This window comes from Protomyctophum bolini, assembly GCF_963924005.1.
Source record: "Protomyctophum bolini genome assembly, chromosome: 17".
Taxonomy (NCBI): domain Eukaryota; kingdom Metazoa; phylum Chordata; class Actinopteri; order Myctophiformes; family Myctophidae; genus Protomyctophum; species Protomyctophum bolini.
The window spans coordinates 41,882,145-41,909,345 of NC_137878.1; the positions used below are offsets into that span (position 1 = coordinate 41,882,145).

The 27,201-nt window shown below is 42.5% G+C and overlaps 1 protein-coding gene across 1 annotated transcript; it reads right to left on the reverse strand.

The window, feature by feature from the left end:
• Positions 1-1,353: 1,353 nt before the first annotated feature.
• Positions 1,354-26,428, reverse strand: LOC308331794 (NACHT, LRR and PYD domains-containing protein 1-like; the record flags this gene model as incomplete). The annotated part of the gene is made up of 14 exons (XM_080787287.1): positions 26,317-26,428; positions 23,505-25,332; positions 20,366-20,542; positions 17,859-17,987; positions 17,304-17,347; positions 13,830-14,224; positions 13,669-13,742; positions 9,840-10,054; positions 8,824-9,068; positions 7,415-7,531; positions 5,344-5,485; positions 2,851-2,949; positions 2,243-2,483; positions 1,354-1,426 (listed from the first exon to the last, which is right to left on the reverse strand). Exons 2-14 carry the CDS (start codon positions 25,247-25,249, stop codon positions 1,354-1,356), a joined length of 3,696 nt encoding a protein of 1,231 aa, XP_080643413.1. The 5' UTR covers positions 25,250-25,332; positions 26,317-26,428.
• Positions 26,429-27,201: the final 773 nt, after the last annotated feature.

Sequence of the window (27,201 nt, forward strand, 5' to 3'; positions counted from 1 at the left end):
CTCCTTCCCGTCTCCATTGGAAATGAATAGACTCCAACCTGCTTCCCGTCTCCATTGGAAATGAATAGACTCCAACCTGCTTCCCGTCTCCATTGGAAATGAATAGACTCCAACCTGCTTCCTGTCTCCATTGGAAATGAATAGACTCCAACCTGCTTCCTGTCTCCTAAAAAGGCCTGTGCCCACGTCACACGGATACGGGAAGCAAAGCAAAGGTGGGACCTCTTGGGTAGGTGTTTGAGGAGGCAGGTGTGAAGGCCTATTCATAGTCTGGATTTACAGGTGTAAAGGCCTATTCATAGTCTGGATTTACAGTGGTGAGGTGACAACAGCTCCGGTGGTGAGGTGACCACCGGAGCGGTGGTGAGGTGACAACAGCTCCGGTGGTGAGGTGACCATCGGAGCGGTGGTGAGGTGACAACAGCTCCGGTGGTGAGGTGACCACCGGAGCGGTGGTGAGGTGACAACAGCTCCGGTGGTGAGGTGACCACCGGAGCGGTGGTGAGGTGACAACAGCTCCGGTGGTGAGGTGACCACCGGAGCGGTGGTGAGGTGACAACAGCTCCGGTGGTGAGGTGACCACCGGAGCGGTGGTGAGGTGACAACAGCTCCGGTGGTGAGGTGACCACCGGAGCTCTAATAACGTGGAGCGGTGGTGAGTAAAAACAGAGAAGGGCTGTGGGAGAGCGGTGGTTTGCTCTTCACCGCGGCTCTGTGACGTCATGTAGTCCGGTGGTCACCTCACCACCGAAAATCCAGACTATTAATAACGCTTAATATACGTGTTTGAGGCAGAGCTGGGAGAGAACTCCACCTCCCAGAGGGCCGTGCAGCAGCAGAGCCGGGAGAGAACTCCAACTCCCAGAGGGCCGTGTAGCAGCAGAGCTGGGAGAGAACTCCAACTCCCAGAGGGCCGTGCAGCAGCAGAGCTGGGAGAGCACATGGCAGAGCAAACAAACAGTCCAAGGACGGACAGAGAGCTGAGGGCTGGACGGAGCTGGACCCCAAGGACTGACCGGAGACAAGTTAGTCACTGTTTGGACATTATTCTCCCTTTGGGACGTTTGGTGTTGTCTTTGTAAACTGCCTCATGTTGGCCTAAATACACCTGAGTTCAATATACCTGGGTTCATTAAATACACCTCTCACTAGCCTGCTCTGTAGCTCTCATGATGACATCACAATATGTTATCATCATTGTAGTACCTGGGAACCCAAATACTAGTACCATGTAGCCTATACCATGTGGAACATGTTACCTCCACACAGCCTGAGCAAGGCTAGGAATCACCCCTTCTATACCTCCCCCTGGTGGTGAGATAATGCTATAATGTGATGTATGCAAACATGCCTTTAAAGTGTGTTGTTGAAGAAGTAGACGATCTTTACTAGTAGAATTAGAAGCACGACATGTCCTGGCACCTCTCTGAGGTTGAGAATAAAACCACAGTACCCAAGGAGAATGTTCTGTATGGATTGAAATATTTATTTACAGTTTGCAGAATTACAGTACATTTCAAGCACAAACTCAATACAAAGACTGTGAGTGGACGACCCAATTAAGCATTACTCTTGTTTACAAGAGGGTCCACCATGTTCAATTAATCAAATAGACACTTATGTAGCCAAAGAACAGAACAGGAATTCATCATAAAGGAGGTAAAAAATGGAAAATAAACATATACAGTGAGGGGGAAAAGGGGGGGCGGGGGGGGATTCAAATTTGACGGGGGCCAGTTTCGAATTGCAGCCGTCCGTAGGTGCCCTTTGAAGGAGTCAAGGGATTTGCATGTCTTAATGACTGTTTGTAGGGCGTATGTAGTCCAAACATGACTAATCGACCCATGAATCGAACAACACAGTTAAGTAAATATGATTTGTTCATATCGTTACACAATGCACACCATTAACTTCTAGTCTAGTCCAATTAAGTCCAGTCCTGTAAAATCTGTTCATTTGGCATAACTATTATTGTGAGTTACACAAGTTTGTGTGAAATGCCACAAATCAAACATACATGAATGCATCCGACAGTGATATTTAATAATGATCTACATTACATTTACACACATGTATTTGTACAGCACTTTTCATGACATGAAGTTCAGCTCAAAGAGCTTTACAGAGCAAAATATGTACAGGTTCACAAAGGTTCTCATCAATCTGTAGATTAACATTGGAATGAGTGGGGCTCTTGGGGGTTCCCGCCCCAACATGGCTTAATTAAATGCAAATGACTTACAGATCTTTAAGGAGAGACTGCTCGTATTCCTGGAGAGCTTTGTGCAAAGTGTCTTTGGCTGTGCTGGAGGTCAGGAGAGCGTAGATTGCCCTCATCTTGTCCTGAGTGGTGGGATTGGACATCACATTGCTGTAGCCCTCACTGTCTAGGATGTCCTTCTCAAAGAGTACATCTAGGATGGGACCCACGTTCCTCACCCTGTCAACCAGGAAACGCCGATGTTGGTCCACAAAGTGTTTCGCTGAAGTTAAGGAGGATTGAACGTTGAGTTGTTGGTTTTCATTTGACATTGTTTTAAAATGGAAAGTGCCATATAGGAGCTAACAATTCTTATTCTAAAAATTGCAGTAAAGTGATAGTTTGTGCTGGTAGTATATATATATATATATATATATACACACACACAGTGTGTGTGCGTTATAGATATCGTTATAGATCGTTGCTGCAGAAATCTCCTTATTTAAACGTGTTTGTTCATGAATTAACGTCCTACTTGACCTCACTACAGCGTCATGCTAAAACATCCAAACTAAGTAACAACAGATCTACAAGCTATAGAGACTCACCTGGTATGGAAGTAACAACAGATCTACAAGCTAGAGACTCACCTGGTATGGAAGCAGCCGCTCCTGTAGATTGTGCTGGTATGGAAGCAGCTGCTCCTGTAGATTGTGCTGGTATGGAAGCAGCCGCTCCTGTAGATTGTGCTGCAAGAAATAAAAGTGTTCAAATTATGAACAGAAACGAACCATCGAGGCCCATCTCACCACGGTGAAATAGCACGGACTGGCAAGTCCCTACATAAACCCCCACAATCCCTACGTGTTACACTACTACTGTTTAAGTCCCTACATAAACCCCCACAATCCCTACATGTTACACTACTACTGTTTAAGTCCCTACATAAACACCCACAATCCCTACATGTTACACTACTACTGTTTAAGTCCCTACATAAACCCCCACAATCCCTACATGTTACACTACTACTGTTTAAGTCCCTACATAAACCCCCACAATCCCTACATGTTACACTACTACTGTTTAAGTCCCTACATAAACCCCCACAATCCCTACATGTTACACTACTACTGTTTAAGTCCCTACATAAACACCCACAATCCCTACGTGTTACACTACTACTGTTTAAGTCCCTACATAAACCCCCACAATCCCTACATGTTACACTACTACTGTTTAAGTCCCTACATAAACACCCACAATCCCTATGTGTTACACTACTACTGTTTAAGTCCCGACATAAACCCCCACAATCCCTACATGTTACACTACTACTGTTTTATACATAAACCCCCACAATCCCTACGTGTTACACTACTACTGTTTAAGTCCCTACATAAACCCCCACAATCCCTACATGTTACACTACTACTGTTTAAGTCCCTACATAAACCCCCACAATCCCTACGTGTTACACTACTACTGTTTAAGTCCCTACATAAACCCCCACAATCCCTACGTGTTACACTACTACTGTTTAAGTCCCTACATAAACCCCCACAATCCCTACGTGTTACACTACTACTGTTTAAGTCCCGACATAAACCCCCACAATCCTTACATGTTACACTACTACTGTTTAAGTCCCTACATAAACCCCCACAATCCCTACGTATTACACTACTACTGTTTAAGTCCCTACATAAACCCCCACAATCCTTACATGTTACACTACTACTGTTTAAGTCCCTACATAAACCCCCACAATCCCTACGTATTACACTACTACTGTTTAAGTCCCTACATAAACCCCCACAATCCTTACATGTTACACTACTACTGTTTAAGTCCCTACATAAACCCCCACAATCCCTACATGTTACACTACTACTGTTTAAGTCCCTACATAAACCCCCACAATCCTTACATGTTACACTACTACTGTTTAAGTCCCTACATAAACCCCCACAATCCTTACATGTTACACTACTACTGTTTAAGTCCCTACATAAACCCCCACAATCCCTACATGTTACACTACTACTGTTTAAGTCCCTACATAAACCCCCACAATCCCTACGTGTTACACTACTACTGTTTAAGTCCCTACATAAACCCCCACAATCCCTACATGTTACACTACTACTGTTTAAGTCCCTACATAAACACCCACAATCCCTACATGTTACACTACTACTGTTTTGACCGCGACAGAGTGCTATTTCACCGCGTGAGGGAGAGGGAGAGTGAGATCGGATTTGACATGATTTACGATTCGGTTGCAACTCGACCGGGGCTGAGTCGGCTCTACCGAACTTCACAAAGTTCCACGCGACAACGGGCGCGCTTCAGCGTGCTCGGTGGTAGGTTGTTAAAAGGCCACCAGTAGGTCTGTGATATAAACTGGGGCTACAGGCCATTCAGTGCTTTATAGGTTGTTAAAAGGCTACCAGTAGGTCTGTGATATAAACTGGGGCTAGGCCATTCAGTGCTTTATAGGTTGTTAAAAGGCTACCAGTAGGTCTGTGATATAAACTGGGGCTATAGGCCATTCAGTGCTTTATAGGTTGTTAAAAGGCTACCAGTAGGTCTGTGATATAAACTGGGGCTACAGGCCATTCAGTGCTTTATAGGTTGTTAAAAGGCTACCAGTAGGTCTGTGATATAAACTGGGGCTATAGGCCATTCAGTGCTTTATAGGTTGTTAAAAGGCCACAGTAGGTCTGTGATATAAACTGGGGCTATAGGCCATTCAGTGCTTTATAGGTTGTTAAAAGGATTTTAAAATGGATTCTGGATTCGATATGGAGCCAGTGGAGTTCTGCCAGTACCGGTGTTATGTGTCTGCTCTGCGGTTTGTATTGGTGAGAATTCTAGCGGCTGGATTCTGTATTAATTGTAGTTTGTGAATAGAGGAACAGTTAAGGGTAGTGTACAGTCCATTACAGTAGTAAATGAGGAGATAGGTGCCCCTATGAGGAGGGGCCCCTATGAGGAGCATTTCAGTGTCAGTGTAATATGTACAGATTTGGGGGTTTTCCAGGTGTGTGTATTTGAATTGCCAATCTGAGCCATTTCACGGTATTTGGGTGAGAACGGCTTGCTACATCCCAAGGCTGAATGAAAGTCCATAACTTTACCTTCCAGGGTAATGTGTTGCTGCCAGACCGGGCCAGAGTCGGGGCTCAGTAATTTCATTGAGATTCTTTCTGCATTGCCGTCCAGATCCACCACGAACGTTGGATGGTAATTTCCAAAATTGTCTCCAAAATAAGTTGCAGCCTGATAACAGAGACTTGTGTTAATTGTGTTACAGCAGCCTATAGTAACTAGTAGCCTAGTTAGCAGCCTAGTAACTAGTAGCCTAGTTACAGCAGCTGCAGCAGCAGTGGCGGAGGAGTGGAAATAACAGTTTCCTTGACTCACACTGCTTTACCATACAATAAACAGACAACGTAGGTTTAATATGTACCTCAGGTTGTACTCTCTGTGAAGGACACACTGACAGACTGTAGGTTTAATACGTACCTCAGGTTGTACTCTCTGTGAAGGACACACTGACAGACTGTAGGTTTAATACGTACCTCAGGTTGTACTCTCTGTGAAGGACACACTGACAGACTGTATAGGTTTAATATGTACCTCAGGTTGTACTCTCTGTGAAGGACACACTGACAGACTGTAGGTTTAATACGTACCTCAGGTTGTACTCTCTGTGAAGGACACACTGACAGACTGTAGGTTTAATACGTACCTCAGGTTGTACTCTCTGTGAAGGACACACTGACAGACTGTAGGTTAATACGTACCTCAGGTTGTACTCTCTGTGAAGGACACACTGACAGACTGTAGGTTTAATACGTACCTCAGGTTGTACTCTCTGTGAAGGACACACTGACAGACTGTATAGGTTTAATATGTACCTCAGGTTGTACTCTCTGTGAAGGACACACTGACAGACTGTAGGTTTAATACGTACCTCAGGTTGTACTCTCTGTGAAGGACACACTGACAGACTGTATAGGTTTAATATGTACCTCAGGTTGTACTCTCTGTGAAGGACACACTGACAGACTGTAGGTTTAATACGTACCTCAGGTTGTACTCTCTGTGAAGGACACACTGACAGACTGTAGGTTTAATACGTACCTCAGGTTGTACTCTCTGTGAAGGACACACTGACAGACTGTAGGTTAATACGTACCTCAGGTTGTACTCTCTGTGAAGGACACACTGACAGACTGTAGGTTTAATACGTACCTCAGGTTGTACTCTCTGTGAAGGACACACTGACAGACTGTAGGTTTAATACGTACCTCAGGTTGTACTCTCTGTGAAGGACACACTGACAGACTGTAGGTTTAATACGTACCTCAGGTTGTACTCTCTGTGAAGGACACACTGACAGACTGTAGGTTTAATACGTACCTCAGGTTGTACTCTCTGTGAAGGACACTCTGACAGACTGTAGGTTTAATACGTACCTCAGGTTGTACTCTCTGTGAAGGACACACTGACAGACTGTAGGTTTAATACGTACCTCAGGTTGTACTCTCTGTGAAGGACACACTGACAGACTGTAGGTTTAATACGTACCTCAGGTTGTACTCTCTGTGAAGGACACACTGACAGACTGTAGGTTTAATACGTACCTCAGGTTGTACTCTCTGTGAAGGACACACTGACAGACTGTAGGTTTAATACGTACCTCAGGTTGTACTCTCTGTGAAGGACACACTGACAGACTGTAGGTTTAATACGTACCTTAGGTTGTACTCTCTGTGAAGGACACACTGACAGACTGTAGGTTAATACGTACCTCAGGTTGTACTCTCTGTGAAGGACACACTGACAGACTGTAGGTTTAATACGTACCTCAGGTTGTACTCTCTGTGAAGGACACACTGACAGACTGTAGGTTTAATACGTACCTTAGGTTGTACTCTCTGTGAAGGACACACTGACAGACTGTAGGTTTAATACGTACCTTAGGTTGTACTCTCTGTGAAGGACACACTGACAGACTGTAGGTTTAATACGTACCTCAGGTTGTACTCTCTGTGAAGGACACACTGACAGACTGTAGGTTTAATACGTACCTCAGGTTGTACTCTCTGTGAAGGACACACTGACAGACTGTAGGTTTAATACGTACCTCAGGTTGTACTCTCTGTGAAGGACACACTGACAGACTGTAGGTTTAATACGTACCTCAGGTTGTACTCTCTGTGAAGGACACACTGACAGACTGTAGCGTTGGTCCGGGATGAGAACACAGTCGGAGGTGACCGGCTCGATGGGTTGCTTGTTTTCATGAACTCCCTTCACCTATAATGACACCAACACAGTTTGGTCAGATGGTTCATTCATACTTTCACCTATAATGACACCAACACAGTTTGGTCAGATGGTTCATTCATACTTTCACCTATAATGACACCAACACAGTTTGATCACATGGTTCATTCATACTTTCACCTATAATGACACCAACACAGTTTGGTCAGATGGTTCATTCATACTTTCACCTATAATGACACCAACACAGTTTGATCACATGGTTCATTCATACTTTCACCTATAATGACACCAACACAGTTTGGTCAGATGGTTCATTCATACTTTCACCTATAATGACACCAACACAGTTTGGTCAGATGGTTCATTCATAGTGGCCGGTATCAGGTATGTAGGCAGAGCTGACATTTCTCAGGAGCCAAATGAAATGACCCCCCCCCCCTAAGCCAGTGGTTCCCAAAGTGGGCTCCGAGGACCCCTAGGGGTCATTGAGGGAGTTCCAGGGGGTCCCCAGCTAAATGATAGTTAGGAACCAAATGGACCCTTATGGCTCTGTTAAATTAACATTGGTTTTACAATTCAAATTGGGGGTCCCAGAGTTAGAAATGCCATTAAATGGGGGGTCCGTAGGCACATTACTTAACGGATATATTTACCTCTCTGTAAGACACATTACTTAACAGATATATTTACCTCTCTGTAAGACACATTACTTAACAGATATATTTACCTCTCTGTAAGACACATTACTTAACAGATATATTTACCTCTCTGTAAGGCACATTACTTAACAGATATATTTACCTCTCTGTAAGGCACATTACTTAACAGATATATTTACCTCTCTGTAAGACACATTACTTAACAGATATATTTACCTCTCTGTAAGGCACATTACTTAACAGATATATTTACCTCTCTGTAAGACACATTACTTAACAGATATATTTACCTCTCTGTAAGACACATTACTTAACAGATATATTTACCTCTCTGTAAGGCACATTACTTAACAGATATATTTACCTCTCTGTAAGACACATTACTTAACAGATATATTTACCTCTCTGTAAGACACATTACTTAACAGATATATTTACCTCTCTGTAAGACACATTACTTAACAGATATATTTACCTCTCTGTAAGACACATTACTTAACAGATATATTTACCCCTCTGTAAGGCACATTACTTAACAGATATATTTACCTCTCTGTAAGGCACATTACTTAACATATATATTTACCTCTCTTTAAGGCACATTACTTAACAGATATATTTACCTCTCTGTAAGACACATTACTTAACAGATATATTTACCTCTCCGTAAGGCACATTACTGGGCAGCAGTAACACACTCATCGTCCTCCGTATCGGTGACTCTTGACGGAACAGCAACACCTGAGCACGTTTTGGTGTGGGTTGAAAGTAGCTCAAGACTCTTTCCATGAGGATCCCAAAGAGAGACAGATGGTTCACATTTACAACCACATGAGTCTGGGTCACTCTCTGCGGTTGTAAGAGTTCCAGACCCTCGTCTGTGATGTGGGCCACGGACAGATCACCTGTGGGGGAAATAACATATCGTTATAGATTCCACTCCATGTAAACCAAATCTGAACACAATGTCTAAACCACTTCACCCTCCGCTAAGCCCCACCCACTCCACTCTGTGCTTCTCACTCATTGACTTACTTGTTATATGATGGATTTCTCCAAATGAACAATATATCATTTTAGTAGCAATTAAGAGCTTCAAAATGTGTTCTAAATCTAGTCAACCAGGCCTGCAGTAGGCTATGAACTGGAACATTTAAATCTATAGTCAACCAGGCCTGCAGTAGGCTATGAACTGGAACATTTAAATATTCTATAGTCAACCAGGCCTGCAGTAGGCTATGAACTGGAACATTTAAATCTAGATATAGATATAGACACCAGGTGGCTGTTAGCTTTGTTCGCGCCATGCCCGTCCGCACAACTTCTGGTCTTTGCATTGACTTTGTATGTAATCTCACCGCTCTGACCATCCAAGTCTCAACAGTGACTCACCAGGTGTGATGTCACAGTGTGGCAGGTGTAGCTAACTCACCTGGTGTGATGTCACAGTGTGGCAGGTGTAGCTAACTCACCTGGTGTGATGTCACAGTGTGGCAGGTGTAGCTGACTCACCTGGTGTGATGTCACAGTGTGGCAGGTGTAGCTATAACTCACCAGGTGTGATGTCAGTGTGGCAGGTGTAGCTGACTCACCTGGTGTGATGTCACAGTGTGGCAGGTGTAGCTATAACTCACCTGGTGTGACATCACAGTGTGGCAGGTGTAGCTATAACTCACCAGGTGTGATGTCACAGTGTGGCAGGTGTAGTTGGCAGACAGACTTCTGAGGACACTGGATGTCAAACAGAGGACCTGCAGGAGTCCTTCCTGTTGGCTGGAACCATCTGTCCTCCCACTGAACAGTCCTGTAGAGGACCTCTCCTTCGCCTGTCGTTTCAAACACCAACGCTGTCTCGCTGCACTGGAACAGCCCGGACCTGGCGAACTTGAACCTGTGACCGGTGGTGGAAAAACAAGTACTAAGTGAAAGTATAAACACTGCAATGTAGACGTACTCCGTTACAAGTAGAAGTCCCGTATTCAAAATGTACTCGAGTGAGTAGAGTACAAAAGTATTGGCATAAAAATGTACTTAAAGTACTAAAAGTAAAAGCACTCGTATTGCAGAATGTCCCATTTCACAAGTTCAAAATACACTTCAGTCGACTAAAATCTTATGACATTTAGTCGACTAAAACTAGACTAACGCTAAGACATTCCAGGTGACTAAAATGTGACTAAAACTGAAATAGAAATTTGCTGCCAAAAACAACAGTGGTTGACTGTCCTGTGTTTAGGATAACTGACCTGTACTGATTGGTTGACTAGGATAACTCACCTGTACTGATTGGTTGACTAGGATAACTGACCTGTACTGATTGGTTGACTAGGATAACTCACCTGTACTGATTGGTTGACTAGGATAACTCACCTGTAGTGATTGGTTGACTAGGATAACTGACCTGTACTGATTGGTTGACTAGGATAACTGACCTGTAGTGATTGGTTGACGAGGATAACTGACCTGTAGTGATTGGTTGACTAGGATAACTGACCTGTAGTGATTGGTTGTTTAGGATAACTGACCTGTAGTGATTGGTTGACTAGGATAACTCACCTGTACTGATTGGTTGACTAGGATAACTGACCTGTAGTGATTGGTTGACTAGAATAACTGACCTGTACTGATTGGTTGACTAGGATAACTCACCTGTAGTGATTGGTTGACTAGGATAACTGACCTGTAGTGATTGGTTGACTAGGATAACTCAACTGACCTGTACTGATTGGTTGACTAGGATAACTGACCTGTACTGATTGGTTGACTAGGATAACTGACCTGTACTGATTGGTTGACTAGGATAACTCACCTGTACTGATTGGTTGACTAGGATAACTCACCTGTACTGATTGGTCGACTGCTCTGCGCGCACACTGGGTTCAAAATGGCTCTGAAAGACACAACAAAGCAGACAGGAAACGATCAGTGTCTTTCCTGGTGTTCAGTCACTGTGATTATTGTGCAGAGCAGATGGTTCTGTCTTCACTGTGTCCATGTTGGAATGATGGAGTCTAGAGGGTTCTGTGTCCATGTTGGAATGATGGAGTCTAGAGGGTTCTGTCCTCACTATGTCCATGTTGGAATGATGGAGTCTAGAGAGTTCTGTGTCCATGTTGGAATGATGGAGTCTAGAGGGTTCTGTCCTCACTATGTCCATGTTGGAATGATGGAGTCTAGAGGGTTCTGTACTCACTATGTCCATGTTGGAATGATGGAGTCTAGAGGGTTCTGTGTCCATGTTGGAATGATGGAGTCTAGAGGGTTCTGTCCTCACTGTGTCCATGTTGGAATGATGGAGTCTAGAGGGTTCTGTCTTCACTATGTCCATGTTGGAATGATGGAGTCTAGAGGGTTCTGTCCTCACTGTGTCCATGTTGGAATGATGGAGTCTAGAGGGTTCTGTCCTCACTATGTCCATGTTGGAATGATGGAGTCTAGAGGGTTCTGTACTCACTATGTCCATGTTGGAATGATGGAGTCTAGAGGGTTCTGTCTTCACTGTGTCCATGTTGGAATGATGGAGTCTAGAGGGTTCTGTCCTCACTGTGTCCATGTTGGAATGATGGAGTCTAGAGGGTTCTGTCTTCACTATGTCCATGTTGGAATGATGGAGTCTAGAGGGTTCTGTCCTCACTGTGTCCATGTTGGAATGATGGAGTCTAGAGGGTTCTGTACTCACTATGTCCATGTTGGAATGATGGAGTCTAGAGGGTTCTGTACTCACTATGTCCATGTTGGAATGATGGAGTCTAGAGGGTTCTGTCCTCACTGTGTCCATGTTGAAATGATGGAGTCTAGAGGGTTCTGTCCTCACTGTGTCCATGTTGGAATGATGGAGTCTAGAGGGTTCTGTCCTCACTGTGTCCATGTTGGAATGATGGAGTCTAGAGGGTTCTGTCCTCACTGTGTCCATGTTGGAATGATGGAGTCTAGAGGGTTCTGTCCTCACTGTGTCCATGTTGGAATGATGGAGTCTAGAGGGTTCTGTCCTCACTATGTCCATGTTGGAATGATGGAGTCTAGAGGGTTCTGTCCTCACTGTGTCCATGTTGGAATGATGGAGTCTAGAGGGTTCTGTCCTCACTGTGTCCATGTTGGAATGATGGAGTCTAGAGGGTTCTGTCCTCACTGTGTCCATGTTGGAATGATGGAGTCTAGAGGGTTCTGTACTCACTGTGTCCATGTTGGAATGATGGAGTCTAGAGGGTTCTGTACTCACTATGTCCATGTTGGAATGATGGAGTCTAGAAGGTTCTGTCCTCACTATGTCCATGTTGGAATGATGGAGTCCAGAGGGTCTAGACACACACACACACACACACACACACACACACACACACACACACACACACACACACACACACACACACACACAATCAATACAATTATAGATTCCAATGTTAACTTTGAGTGACATAATGCGTGTCTGTGTGTGTGTGTGTGTGTGGGGGGGGGGGGGGGGGGGGTCATATTATGATTACTTTGGGGGTCCTCAATTCAAATATGACTATTTTGGGGGTCCCCAGTTCAAATATGATTATTTTGGGGTTCCTCAATTCAATTCATTAATAAATATGTACAGGTTCACAAAGGTTCTCATTAATCTGTAGATTAACATTGGAGGATGAATTATAATGATTCAAATGGCCCGGAAAGCTCCATTCTCTTGTAACTTATCTGTATCTTGTAAAAAAGATTAACCCATTTAGGCCTGACGTCGAAATGTATAAAATGTCTTCTAAATTCTGACAGTTTTCTGAAATACCTATAAATTATGTTTCTGTATCAGTGGTGCTCAATATTTCATGTCAAGGACCCCAACAATTATATGTAATTGGCCGCCGACCCCCATCTGAAAATAATATGTTGTTCCAGCTCGTGCTCTGTACATCCGATAGCGTTGTTATTAACCCATTCTGACCTGAGATCAGATTCTAAAAATGTCTTCTATATCCTGACAGTTTTCCATTCTGACCCGAGATCAGATTCTAAAAATATCTTCTATATCCTGACAGTTTTCCATTCTGACCTGAGATCAGATTCTAAAAATGTCTTCTATGTCAGTTGCTCTTCGCTCTTTCAAAAATAGCAGACCTACAAGCTCGTAGCGCGCCACTCGGTGGTGCGCTATGAACTTGTAGGTCTGCTATTTTTCAATAGCTAAAGCACGACATGATGCTAACACCAAAATGGGTTCCCGCCCAAAATGGGTTAAAGTAAGTGCGTATGATAGCATACATTCAAATATGATTATTTTGGGGGTCCTCAGTTCAAATATGATTATTTTGGGGGTCCTCAGTTGAAATTAAATCACACTGTGGAGAATTTAAGACATTCTGCCCCCTGGTGGTTGGACTCTAACACTTCACCCAACAGTGACGATCTTCTTTATTACATTTTAATTGTATTGAGTCTTAATTTAGTAGACTAAGAATAGACTAAGACTAAATAATGTACAAATGACTAAAATAGGACTACAATTAAATGTGTGTCCATTATACTTACTGCTCACACAGACGCACTGAGAAGGAGGAGGAGTAAAACCCAAACCCAGCATAGAGAGGTCCAGTGGACCTGGTCTGGAAGGTGTACAGGTGTCTCAGTGAGTCAGAGCACACTGTGTAGAAGGACAGAGTCCCAGCGGGACGGTCCACATACACTGATACTGTTGTACTGTTGGAGCCTTCAGAGGGTCCGACGGGGAGGTAAGTCACATGTCCGTTGTGGTAGACACAGTAACTGGAACCATGAACACCATCACAGTGCAGACTCCAGGACTTATCATTGCATCCAAACACACAGTCACGACCACCTCCTTTCCTGCTGATTGTTCCGTCAGCCACTGCTATACCAACCGCTCCACTGCACTTTACCTCCCAGGAACAGCGTCCAGTCACACTCTGTGAACTCAGAACTTGTTTATAGCCATCAAACCTGTCTGGGTGATCAGGAGGACGCTGACCCCCTGACCTCTGTGACCCCCGTGTGACCTTCCTGTTGTCCTCAGACAGAGAGAGGTCACAGTGTGCTGTGTTTGAGTCCAGTGTGAGACGCTGGAAATCTGATGAGAAAACAACACAGTAAACATTAAATACATCATTCACTGACATGCACATGCACACGCAGACGCACATGCACACGCACACGCACACACACACACACACACACACACACACACACACACACACACACACACACACACTACAAACTCACTGCAGTATTAATTTTGGCAACAAATTTAGTCCTATTTCAGTCATTTGTACATTATTTAGTCTTAGGGCCGTTTGCACCAAGAAAGATTAAATAAAGTTTAGTTTAGTGTTAATCAGGGATTTGTTGATCAAGGATTAATTTTAATTCGAGTTGTGTTGCACCACTTAATTTTAAGCATTGCTCAACAGATCTGTGATTAAATCCTTAACCTGTGATTAAAATCCATTAAACTGTGATTAAAACTTTAAACTGTGATTAATTCATGGATTAAACTTTGTTGTGTGTCCGCCATCTTGGTTTTGCGCTGTAAATAAACAGCAGCAGTCGTGAGCATCATTAGCATTACTATTTCATTCATATTTGAGAATGTTTAAATTATAGTGTCTGCAGCAAAAATATATATAATAATAAAAGTCGTCTCGCTCGCTAAAAAAAACAACAGACGTATGGTCACTCCGTGGTGCGTGGTAGGTTTATAGATCTGTTCCGTCGATCACACACACCACCACTTCCTCCGATAGTTTCCCAAACAACAACAAACATGTAGAGGTATATATGCTGCCATGTTGTTTTCAATTAAACCTCCTCTCCTGCTGGTTTAGAATTAATCCCTTATTGATACTTAAATCAAAGTTTAAAGTAGTGGTGCAACAGGATTGACATTAATCCAGGTTTACTGTGAAAATTAAAACCAAGATTAAAAAAACAAAACCAAGATTAAAAGGATGGTTTAAAACTAAACCGGATTAGTGAAAACTAGGTTTAAAGTTTGCTGCAACTGGATTAATAGATAAACCTTGATTTAAACGAGATTAAGGCTTAATCTTTCTTGGTGCAAATGGCCCTATGTCGACTAAATTAAGACTCAATACAATTCAAATGTAATAAAGAAGATCGTCACTGTCAGAGTCCAACCACCAGGGGGCAGAATGTCTCTGCACCCCTGGGCAGAGACATTCTACAGTGTGATTTTATTTGAACTGGGGACCCCAAAAATAATCATATTTGAACTGAGGACCCAAAAAATAATCATATTTGAACTGGAGACCCCCCAAAATAATCATATTTGAACTGAGGACCCCAAAAATAATCATATTTGAACTGGAGACCCCCCAAAATAATCATATTTGAACTGGAGACCCCCCAAAATAATCATATACGTCCAGTTTGAACGGAGGACCCCCCCAAAATAATCAACATTGACAAGCACTTGGAATTGTAGGCATTCCATTTAGTTTGAGGCATTGTGAACTTGTAGATCTGCTATTTTCACAATACTTTCCACTTTCTTACACTATTTGACATTTTTGGCCAATTTGGCCATCTGGGGACCCCCCACAATAATCTGTCTGTCTCTATGTGTCTGTCTTTCGGTGTACCTGTCTGTCTCTCTGTGTTACTGTGTACCCGTCTGTCTCTCTGTGTACCTGTCTGTCTCTCTGTGTACCTGTCTGTCTCTCTGTGTACCTGTCTGTCTCTATGTGTCTGTCTCTCTGTGTAACTGTCTGTCTCTCTGTCTACCTGTCTGTCTCTCTGAGTACCTGTCTGTCTCTATGTGTACCTGTCTGTCTCTCTGTGTTACTTTGTACCTGTCTGTCTCTATGTGTCTGTCTCTCTGTGTACCTGTCTGTCTCTCTGTGTACCTGTCTGTCTGTGTGTACCTGTCTGTCTCTCTGTGTGCCTGTCTGTCTCTCTGTGTACCTGTCTGTCTCTCTGTGTACCTGTCTGTCTCTGTGTGTACCTGTCTGTCTCTGTGTGTACCTGTCTGTGTTACTGTGTACCTGTCTGTCTCTGTGTGTACCTGTCTGTCTCTCTGTGTTACTGTGTACCTGTCTGTCTCTATGTGTACCTGTCTGTCTCTGTGTGTACCTGTCTGTATCTCTGTGTACCCGTCTGTGTTACTGTGTACCTGTCTATCTCTGTGTGTACCTGTCTGTATCTCTGTGTACCTGTCTGTGTTACTGTGTACCTGTCTGTCTCTCTGTGTACCTGTCTGTCTCTCTGTGTACCTGTCTGTGTTACTGTGTACCTGTCTGTCTCTCTGTGTATGTGTCGTCTAACACGCGGTAACAAACTATTTCCCCCCCAAAATTTGTTAAGGACCAGGCCAAGAGTAGAGAGTAGAGAGCACAAGAGTTTTCAGGACAACATCAACCAAGTATACAACAGTGTATAAAATGTTAATGTAGACACAGATACTCACGTTTTGTAATCAGTTGACTCAGTTGAGGATTAGTAAGCCAATCTTCTCCTCCATGTTTCACTCTGTAGGAAGTAGAACAACAATGCATCAATATCTGACTGTCTAACACAACGTCTCCACTAGCTGACACTACAGTGTTTCACTCTGTAGGAAGTAGAACAACAATGCATCAATGTCTGACTGTCTAACACAACGTCTCCACTAGCTGACACTACAGTGTTTCTCCTGTCATTATCTTGGCCCTGCAGCTCATCCAGACATAGTCACTGCTGCCCAGTTTGGATCTCATCACCTCCTCAGACTCCACCTTAACCCCTATAGCACTCCACTGTCCTTTTATACCTTTGAGGCACTGCATTGTGTTGTTGTTCTTCTCATGATTTGTGACTTTGGGCTGTATCGTATCCCATGCCTTACCCGCAAGCATTACACACTTTACGTGAATTACTCATTTAGGAGCTTCCACTATGCGTAAACGTTATCTTGCGGCCACACAACCCACTATACATGTTTGCGGCTGGAGGTGTGTCTGTACGCGTGTTGATGCGCTTTCCCTATATTTGCTATCTCATGCACACAGGTTTAGGACAACGGAAATCGTCTCTTCAAACCACCCGTAATGTGAACACACACAACAACCCTCTGTATCTAATTTAAATGTATTCCAAGGCAGCACGCGTTGCTCTTCCATAAGGTTCACTCCAGGTATAATGGATTATGGTACCTGGCACACTGATTGGTTTAAGTTGCGTAACGCCCAAACCACACCTATGCATAATTTAACGGGTAGCGGAGGTGTTTTAAGGATTTAGACTGTGGCATAAGATAGCTAATTTAATGGGGGAACGCCTCTTACACAATGCTAAATCCCCAAATTACGGAGAAAGTGCCCCTGACGCAAGATAGGGCCCTTTGTGTCAGAGATACACTGTTAAGGGAAACACTGCACTGTCCAACATGGACACAGCCCAAGTCTACTCACTGTCCAACATGGACACAGCCCAAGTCTACTCACTGTCCAACATGGACACAGCCCAAGTCTACTCACTGTCCAACATGGACACAGCCCAAGTCTACTCACTGTCCAACATGGACACAGCCCAAGTCTACTCACTGTCCAACATGGACACAGCCCAAGTCTACTCACTGTCCAACATGGACACAGCCCAAGTCTACTCACTGTCCAACATGGACACAGCCCAAGTCTACTCACTGTCCAACATGGACACAGCCCAAGTCTACTCACTGTCCAACATGGACACAGCCCAAGTCTACTCACTTGCAGTTCTCCAGAACTGAATCATTCACCACGTTGAGGCTCAGGTCCAACTCTCTTAGGGAGGGATTAGAGTTTACAGCTGAGGCCAGAGCTTCACAGCATCTCTCCGACAGGCAGCAGTGAGCCAGTCTGAAACACCAGATTAAAATATACATAAATAAATGAATGAATTCATTAATAAATGTTTAATTCGCCGTTTTTTTATAATTATAAAATATCGGATTTGTCGTGGACATATTATTAACCCATTTTGGGCGGGAACCCATTTTGGTGTTAGCATCGTGTCATGCTTTAGCTATTGAAAAATAACAGACCTACAAGCTCATAGCGCGCCACCGAGTAGCGCCCTACGAGCTTGTAGGTCTGCTATTTTTTTTTTATCGAAGAGCGACTGACATAGAAGACATTTTTAGAATCTGATCTCAGGTCAGAATGAAAACTGTCAGGATGCAGAAGACATTTTTAGAATCTGATCTCAGGTCAGAATGAAAACTGTCAGGATGTAGAAGACATTTTTAGAATCTGATCTCAGGTCAGAATGGGTTAAGAAACTTGATAACTACTTGATAGCTACAACGGGTCGCAAGACAAAAATAGCAGATCTACAAACTCCTCAACGCGTTGTGAGAAACTCTGTTATATGATGAAGTAGCCAATACCTTCGCCTTAAAGAGATTTTACACTTTGAAACATGTTTGGGGTCATTTTAACGTCTACTCAGGCACATAGGCTTGGGTTACCATGATATCAAGCTTATTAATACATTCTCACCACAGCATTCATATTATATTAACATAATACAGTACATAATAAAACAGTGATAATTGTCTTTGTCTCTAATATGTCAACAAAATGAAACCATACTTTTGAACCTGGCTTTATCTGATCTTCAGATTTATCGTCCCGGAATGTATGCAAATTAGCACATATAATGCCTAATTTGCATATTTAAACATATCATTTCAGAAAACTTGTAATACAAAAAATGTTAGTCTTAATATAATTAATCAACTGGAGAAGTTTCATTGTGATAGCTATTAGTTAACTTTTTTCCCCTATTCACCTACCATGTCTCACCATCAAGCTTATGAATACATTCAGCATTCATATTATATTCACATAATACAGTACATAATAAAACAGAAGTGATCATAATAAAAGTGGTAAATGTATCTTACTTTAGAACTTCCAGTCTACAGTGTGGGCTCTTCAGTGAAGCACAGAGCAGCTCCACTAGTCCTGAGTCCTGCAGGTCGTTTTTACTGAGGTCCAATTCTCTCAAATGGGAAGGATTAGAGCTGAGAGCTGAACACACAGCTTCAACACCTGTCTTACTGAGCTCACAGCCAACAAGTCTGTAAATGCAGATTAAATAAGAGATTATCAATACAAAATGAATGATACCTATAGTTCACTGTCATGGAAGTGAACTGGAACAAATCTAGTTATCTAGTATTTAGAGTGTGGAATAGACAACACCATGACAGCACAGAATAACAGGAAGATAACAATTTAGATATCAAAGACTATGAAGACTGAATGTTAGTTTGATTTCCCCCAATATTATGAAAAAGAAGATCATAACCTCTCAGATGTTATTTTTTTTAGCGGCCAACTAAGAACATAAGTGACGGGTTGGAACAAGCATTTAAGGCGAGACATGGCAAGTGAAATCATGATTTTTCAATTTTTGCTTCCTAAACATGTTTTCTTTCAAACTAAAGCAAAATAAACAGTCAAACTACAGATTTAGATGTTTATTTTAGTTGTTTATTTTAGCCAATGACAGCTCGTTTTGTGATAATAGTGCCTTCAAATAAAACGTTTTGGAATTTTACAATACAAATCTTTAAAGGCCGTTTTCTCAAAATGAGTTTTCCTCATACCTGGGACAAAGAATCTCCACTTCAGTTGCACTCACATACACCTACACAGTCACATGCACACAACTTTACAGTCTTATTCATAACTATATTCTGCAGGAACTTAAAGAAGGGTTCGTTGATTTCTCATTCACAGCCTGATTTACATCACATTTTATTCCTAAAACATGGCAATTTTTATTTATTTTATGCCTGTTGACACTATTTTCTGATTTATGAAGTGATAATTAGAGATATCGAAAATCCCCTAATTGTCTTTGTCTCTAATATGTCAACAAAAGACAAAGAAGAAAATGAAACCATACTTTTTAACCTGGCTTTATCCGATCTTCAGATTTATCGTCCCGGAATGTATGCAAATCAGCGCATATAATGCCTAATTTGCATATTTAAACATATCATTTCAGTAATACAAAAAAATCTTAGTCTTAATATAATTAATCAACTGGAGAAGTTTCATTGTGATAGCTATTAGTTAACTTTTTTTTCCCTATTCACCTACCATGTCTCACCATCAAGCTTATTAATACGTACATTCTCACCACAGCATTCCTATTATATTCACATAATACAGTACATAATAAAACAGAAGTGATCAAAATAAAAGTGGTAAATGTATCTTACTTTAGAACTTCCAGTCCACAGTGTGGGCTCTTCAGTGAAGCACAGAGCGGCTCCACTAGTCCTGAGTCCTGCAGGTCGTTTTTACTGAGGTCCAGTTCTCTCAAATGGGAAGGATTAGAGCTGAGAGCTGAAGACACAGCTTCAACACCTGTCTTACTGAGTTTACAGCCAACAAGTCTGTACATGCAGATTAAATAAGAGATTATCAATACAAAATGAATGATACCTATAGTTCACTGTCATGGAAGTTAACTGGAACAAATCTAGTTATCTAGTATTTAGAGCAGCAGAGTGTGGAATAGACAACACCATGACAGCACAGAATGACAGGAAGATACCAATTTATATATCAAAGACTATGAAGACTGAATGTCAGTTTGATTTCCCCCAATATTATGAAAAAGAAGATCATAACCTCTCAGATGTTATTTTTTTTAGCGGCCAACTAAGAACATAAGTGACGGGTTGGAACAAGCATTTAAGGCGAGACATGGCAAGTGAAATCATGATTTTTCAATTTTGTGCTATTTTGCTTCCTAAACATGTTTTTTTTTCAAACTAAAGCAAAAGAAACGTTCAAAATACAGATTTAGATGTTTATTTTAGTAGTTTATTTTAGCCAATGGCAGCTTGTTTTGCTGGGTGAAAATCCACCCTCTCTATTTTCATGATTGGTTGTTGGTACAAAGGAAGTGACCATATTTGGATCCAACCACAGTCAGCTCGAGGTCCAGACCTTTCTATTGATATATGGCATTATATGTTGTTGCCAAGGTTTGGATGAGATATTTTGTCTCAAATGAGTGGCTTCAAATAAAACGTTTTGGAATTTTACAATACAAATCTTTAAAGGCCGTTTTCTCAAAATGAGTTTTCCTCATACCTGGGACAAAGAATCTCCACTTCAGTTGCACTCACATACACCTACACAGTCACATACACACAGGAATAGCCATGCAGGCTATACGGCGGCGAGACAGGACGTTAGAGTAAACTGACAACGCTTGGCTTTCTGACATCCCTTTCTCACAATCTACAACAATATATTTGTTAACTACAACATGCGTGTGTGCACAGGATTGGTAAACAGCTGCTTATGCTATTATTAATATCATTATAAACGTGTCTGCACAGTGTGTGCGTCTGTCCACCATTGCAGGTAAAACATGCGTGTGTGTGTGTGCACATGATTGGTACATGCGTAAATAACAGCTGCTAATGCTATTATTAATATCATTATAACTATTGCGTCTTCCACCATTGCAGAACATGTTTGCATGCATGCATCGCTGCCTTGCATGCTGTGTGCTACTGTTGAGTCTGTACTTTGACTGATTTATGGCATTGTCTTTCTGTTAAAATCCAACTATGTTAATTTAAGAACTCTGGACATATAGGTCATTGTTTATTAACTGTGCACACGTGTAGCCTATTGTATGTCAGACTGTATGTCTGACCCACAGTCACAATCCTTTAGTAATTAGGCTGTGACGTGCGGAGTCTCTCTCTCTCTCTCTCTCTCGGCACGCAACACACACAGGAATTGGGCTAATATAGGCTACCAATACAGGACGTTTACGTTATAATCTTGACTTTCATTAAATAACTGTCTTTAGTTAGAAATAGAGGGGGGAAATGGAAATGGTAGGGTTTTATTTTTGTTGGTATTTCACTTTGCTACTGATGATTGTAAGCAACAACAAGTATTGCATTGTGTGTTTGAGCTGACATGCCCTTTTTCATGCCAATCAATCAAGTCATCTCAGGTCATCTAAAGCGGCAGATGCAAAAATAACTAATAACCCATCCGTTACTACATGTGGAGTCAACTCCCGCAATTACCTTCCCATAGTGCGCTGCAACGTAACTAGGATTTGCATAATAAAACAGAAGTGATCAAAATAAAAGTGGTAAATGTATCTTACTTTAGAACTTCCAGTCTACAGTGTGGGCTCTTCAGTGAAGCACAGAGCAGATCCACTAGTCCTGAGTACTGCAGGTCGTTTTCACTGAGGTCCAGTTCTCTCAAATGGGAAGGATTAGAGCTGAGAGCTGAAGACACAGCTTCAACACCTGTCTTACTGAGATGACAGCCAGCAAGTCTGTAAATGCAGATTAAATAAGAGATGATCAAAACAAATGATACCTAGTTCACTGTCATGGAAGTTAACTAAAACATCTCCTATCTAGTTATCCAGACATAAACAGTATTGTGGAATAGACATGGGGTTCTCAACCTTTTTGGCCGGGGACCCCCAGGGATGCTTTGGCCATGTCTCGCGACCCCCCCCCCCCCCCCCCAATACAAACTGAATTGCAAATTATGTTTTGGAAAATAATTTGGCGACCCACGGGTTGAGAACCCCTGGAATAGTAATGGAATAATTCCCCCCGCCCCCAATATTTTGAACTAAAGTTCATGGTTCCAAAAAAATTACTATTTTAGTTATTTTCCTTTTTTTTCTTTGCTTTTTGTTTTTCTAAATGATTGCCGCAGCCCATAGCCATAGAGGCTATGGGCTTATAGGCATATAGGCCAACTTGTGAAAGCTGCATGCTTTTACTGTGAGGACATTGAAGCAGTCCTGTGCATGCAGACAGGGTTGACATCGAAGCAGTCCTGTGCATGCAGACAGGGTTGACATTGAAGCAGTCCTGTGCATGCAGACAGGGTTGACATTGAAGCAGTCCTGTGCATGCAGACAGGGTTGACATTGAAGCAGTCCTGTGCATGCAGACAGGGTTGACATTGAAGCAGTCCTGTGCATGCAGACAGGGTTGACATTGAAGCAGTCCTGTGCATGCAGACAGGGTTGAGATCGGGAAAACATGGAACCGGCTGTATAAAATGCTGCGTCGTTGTAAATGGTGCATTTATGTATCACTTTTATCCAAAGCACATTTCTGTTTAAATTGAGGCGGACGGGAGGCAGACTTTCACTTCTGGTTCATTTCTGGTTTTATCTGTTGCCTAGCAACCTAGCATCATTCATACAGTACGTTGATGAAGAGCGCCATCTATACTAATCCACTGAAAAGACCATAGGACACAATACTGCGTGCTTGGCAGTCAAGCCATGGATTCGATGCGACGTAACATGACGTGATTGGCAGTCAAGTCAATTTGTTGACTACTAACCGAGCCTTTCTGCAGTTCCTCACAGCTGGGACCAGTCTCCTTCGCCCCTCCTCTGATGCGTTGTATTTGTCCAGGTCCAACTCCTCCAGAACCTCCTCTGACATCTGCAGCATGACGGCCAGAGCTGAACACTGGGTCTCAGACAGTTTCTCTGTTCTGTTCTCTGACTTCAGGAACTGTTGGATCTCCTGATGTAATGAGTGGTCGTTCATCTCCATCAGACAGTGGAAGATGTTGATACATCTGTCAGGAGAGACATCTTCATCACGTAACTTGTTCTTCAGGTTCTGGATGGCTTTCTGGATCTCCTCTGGACTGTTCTCTGTGTGACCCAGCAGGTCTCCTAACAGACTCTGGTTGGACTGCAGTGAGAGGCCATGAAGGAAGCGGACTAAGAGGTCCAGGTGGCCATTTTTACTCTCCAGGGATTTTTTGATAGCAGCTTCCAGGAAGTCTGAGAGGGAGCTGTTACTGTTGTATTTATCTCCCAGGAATGTCTTCAGGACCTCCATGTTCTCCTGTGTGAAACAGTGGAACAGGTAGACTGCAGCCAGAAACTCCTGGATGACCAGATGAACAAAGCTGTAGACCGTTTTCTGGAACAGCACACTCTCTGTTTTGAAGATCTGTGTGCACACTCCTGAGTACAGCGCGGCGTCTTTCACATCAAGACCACACTCTTCCAGGTCTTCTTGGTCGAACACGATGCTACTTTTCTTCAGGTGTTGAAACGCCAGCTTGCCCAGCTTCAGAAGAACATCCCTGTCAGTCTTAGTAAGCTGCTGTTGAGTCCCCTTTTCTTTGTCTTTCTTGTTCACATCATGAGTCCCGTCATACTTCTGCTTCTTCGTGTTTGTCTGAACCAACAGGAAGTGGCAGCACATCTCAGTCAGGGTCTTGGGCAGCTGTCCTATCGTGGTGTGTGTCCTCAACATGTCCAGCAGAACGGTAGCAATGATCCAACAAAAGAGTGGGATGTAACACATGATGTGGAGGCTCCTCCATGTCTTCAAGTGTGAGAGGACTCTGTCGGCCAGCTTCTCTTCACTGAATCTCTTCCTGAAGTACTTCTCCTTCTGGGGGTCTGTGAACCCTCGCACTTCTGTCACCATGTCAACACATGCAGGAGGGATCCGATTGGCTGCTGCGGGTCTGGTGGTTATCCAGAGGAGGGCCTTGGGGAGCAGATCCCTCTTGATGAGGTTTGTCAACAGAGCATCCACCGATGATGTCACTGTGACATCAGAGATGATTTCATTTGTGTCGAAGTGCAACGGAGACCTGGTTTCATCGAGGCCATCGAGGATGAAGCAAACTTTCCAGGCAGCGAGCTGCTCTGCTGTGACCTTCTTTAACGTTGGATGGAAATCATGGATCAGGTTCAGAAGACTGTACTGCTTATCTCTGACCAAGTTCAGCTCCCGGAATGAAAAGGGAACCAGGAGATCTATATCTTGATTCTCCAAACCTCTTGCCCAGTCCAGAGCAAACTTGCGCGCAGAGAATGTTTTTCCGATGCCAGCGATGCCATTGGTCAGAACTGTTTGGCTGGGTTCATCTCTGCCAGGGAGGATGATCTTAAAGACTTTACAGCAGTCGATTGCATCGTCATGGAAGGTCTTCATGTTGGAAGTTCTCTCAAGCTGTATCACCTCATGTTGGCTATTAACCCCTTCACTCTGTCCCGCTGAGATGTAGAGCTCTGAGTAGGTGCTGGTGACGGAGTCTCCAGACTCTTCCGTCATGTGGTTTTTCACTCCATCAAGACTGTCCAAACTGACCTTCAAACTGACCTTATACTCGTTCAAATCAACCTGCAGACGGACATCTGAAATGAGAAGAACATTTATGTTTAAAACATTAACGTTACATGTTTACAGTACACATTACTAATTAATTACCCCCAGATAATATGCTTTTTGATAAGAAACATTTTGCCAAAGATAACAACACAAGATCAGCTGTTTTTGTCCAGTTGTTGAGTTGACAGATGTTTAGCTTCATTATTTGCACTTAGATATAATTGATACAGACCGATCATTTGACCATTTGTGACCAGATTTGACTGAGAGCCTGCCATCGAGTAGCCTCCAGCTTTTCACCAGAGGAGAAAAACTAATATTTTTGTTTAATCCAAAATTAGTTATTAGCACAGGCAGACTCTTCACTAGAGCATGTTTGAAATAAGTGTCAGAGCTGAAATCGACATGTAAATATGAAATAAATGCTTAAACATGTAGCTATATAGGTGTAATGTTAGAGTCCACAGAATACATGTAAATATGAAATAAATGCTTAAACATGTAGCTAGGTGTAATGTTAGTGTCCACAGAAGACATGTAAATATGAAATTAATGCTTAAACATGTAGCTAGGTGTAATGTTAGAGACCACAGAAGACATGTAAATATGAAATAAATGCTTAAACATGTAGCTAGGTGTAATGTTAGTCCACAGAAGACATGCACTTATGAAATAAATGCTTAAACATGTAGCTATAGGTGTAATGTTAGAGACCACAGAAGACATGTAAATATGAAATAAATGCTTAAACGTGTAGCTAGGTGTAATGGTAGAGACCACATGAGTGAACCTTTCAAGCCTGTTTTCTCAACTCGCTGTTTCTCTGCAAGACATTAGTCTATAAGCCATATCTCCAAAACTGGTGGGTCAAACTGAACAACCAATATGTCAACTTGAAGCTATGATTCCCTGCTTTCATGACATGGAAATTACAAAAACTCCAATGGGCCCCAGTCAAATGTGGTCACATTTAGTCTGACTATGAATTTTCAATGAGTGCAGATTCTTACTTTGTCCAGGTGTGGTTTGACTGGTTGTCTTCAGTCCAGGTGTGGTTTGACTGGGTGTCTTCAGTCCAGGTGTGGTTTGACTGGGTGTCTTCAGTCCAGGGTTCTGCTCAGTCTCACCATGCCTCTCTCTGTGGACATGATTACATATTTACATCCACATTGGAGCCACCTGGTTCCTATGTAGATCCCAAAATCCATCATTGATTGATTGATTCATTATTATATTTTGGGTTGGATATGTGGCTAATAATTAACCAGATAATGTCAGCTAAACGGTTTTTCTATCCCTAGGCTAGTTGTAGTGTGTTATAGTGTATATTGTATAGTGTTATAGTGTATATTGTATAGTGTTGTAGTGTATATTGTATAGTGTTATAGTGTGTATATTGTACAGTGTTATAGTGTATATATTGTACAGCGTTATAGTGTATATATTGTACAGGAGGATTGACATACTGTGTATCTGGAGGTCCAGGTTCATTGAAGTTAGGAGGAGGTCCTTTGGACCAGTCACTCATGGTAGACACACCGCTGTCTGTTGGAGACTCTGCTCTGTGGTGAACACTTCTGGAATCATAGAAATGTTTATCATTATGTGAATTCAATGAATTCAATACATATCTGTAAGTTCTCAGTCGTCAAAACTGACTTCAGTTACACGCACACACGCACAGGGTTGGGAAGGTTACTTTTAAAAAGTAATCTCCTACAGTTACAAGTTACTTGCAAAAAGTTGTAGTCAGTAACGTAATCCGAGTACCAGAATTTAGAGTAACGGGGTTACTTTCAGTTACTTTTAAGCTAAACTCTATTTAATTAGATGAAACACATTTTACCATTGATAACCAGACAAGAATGTTGAGCTTATGAAATTAAGAAAAGGAC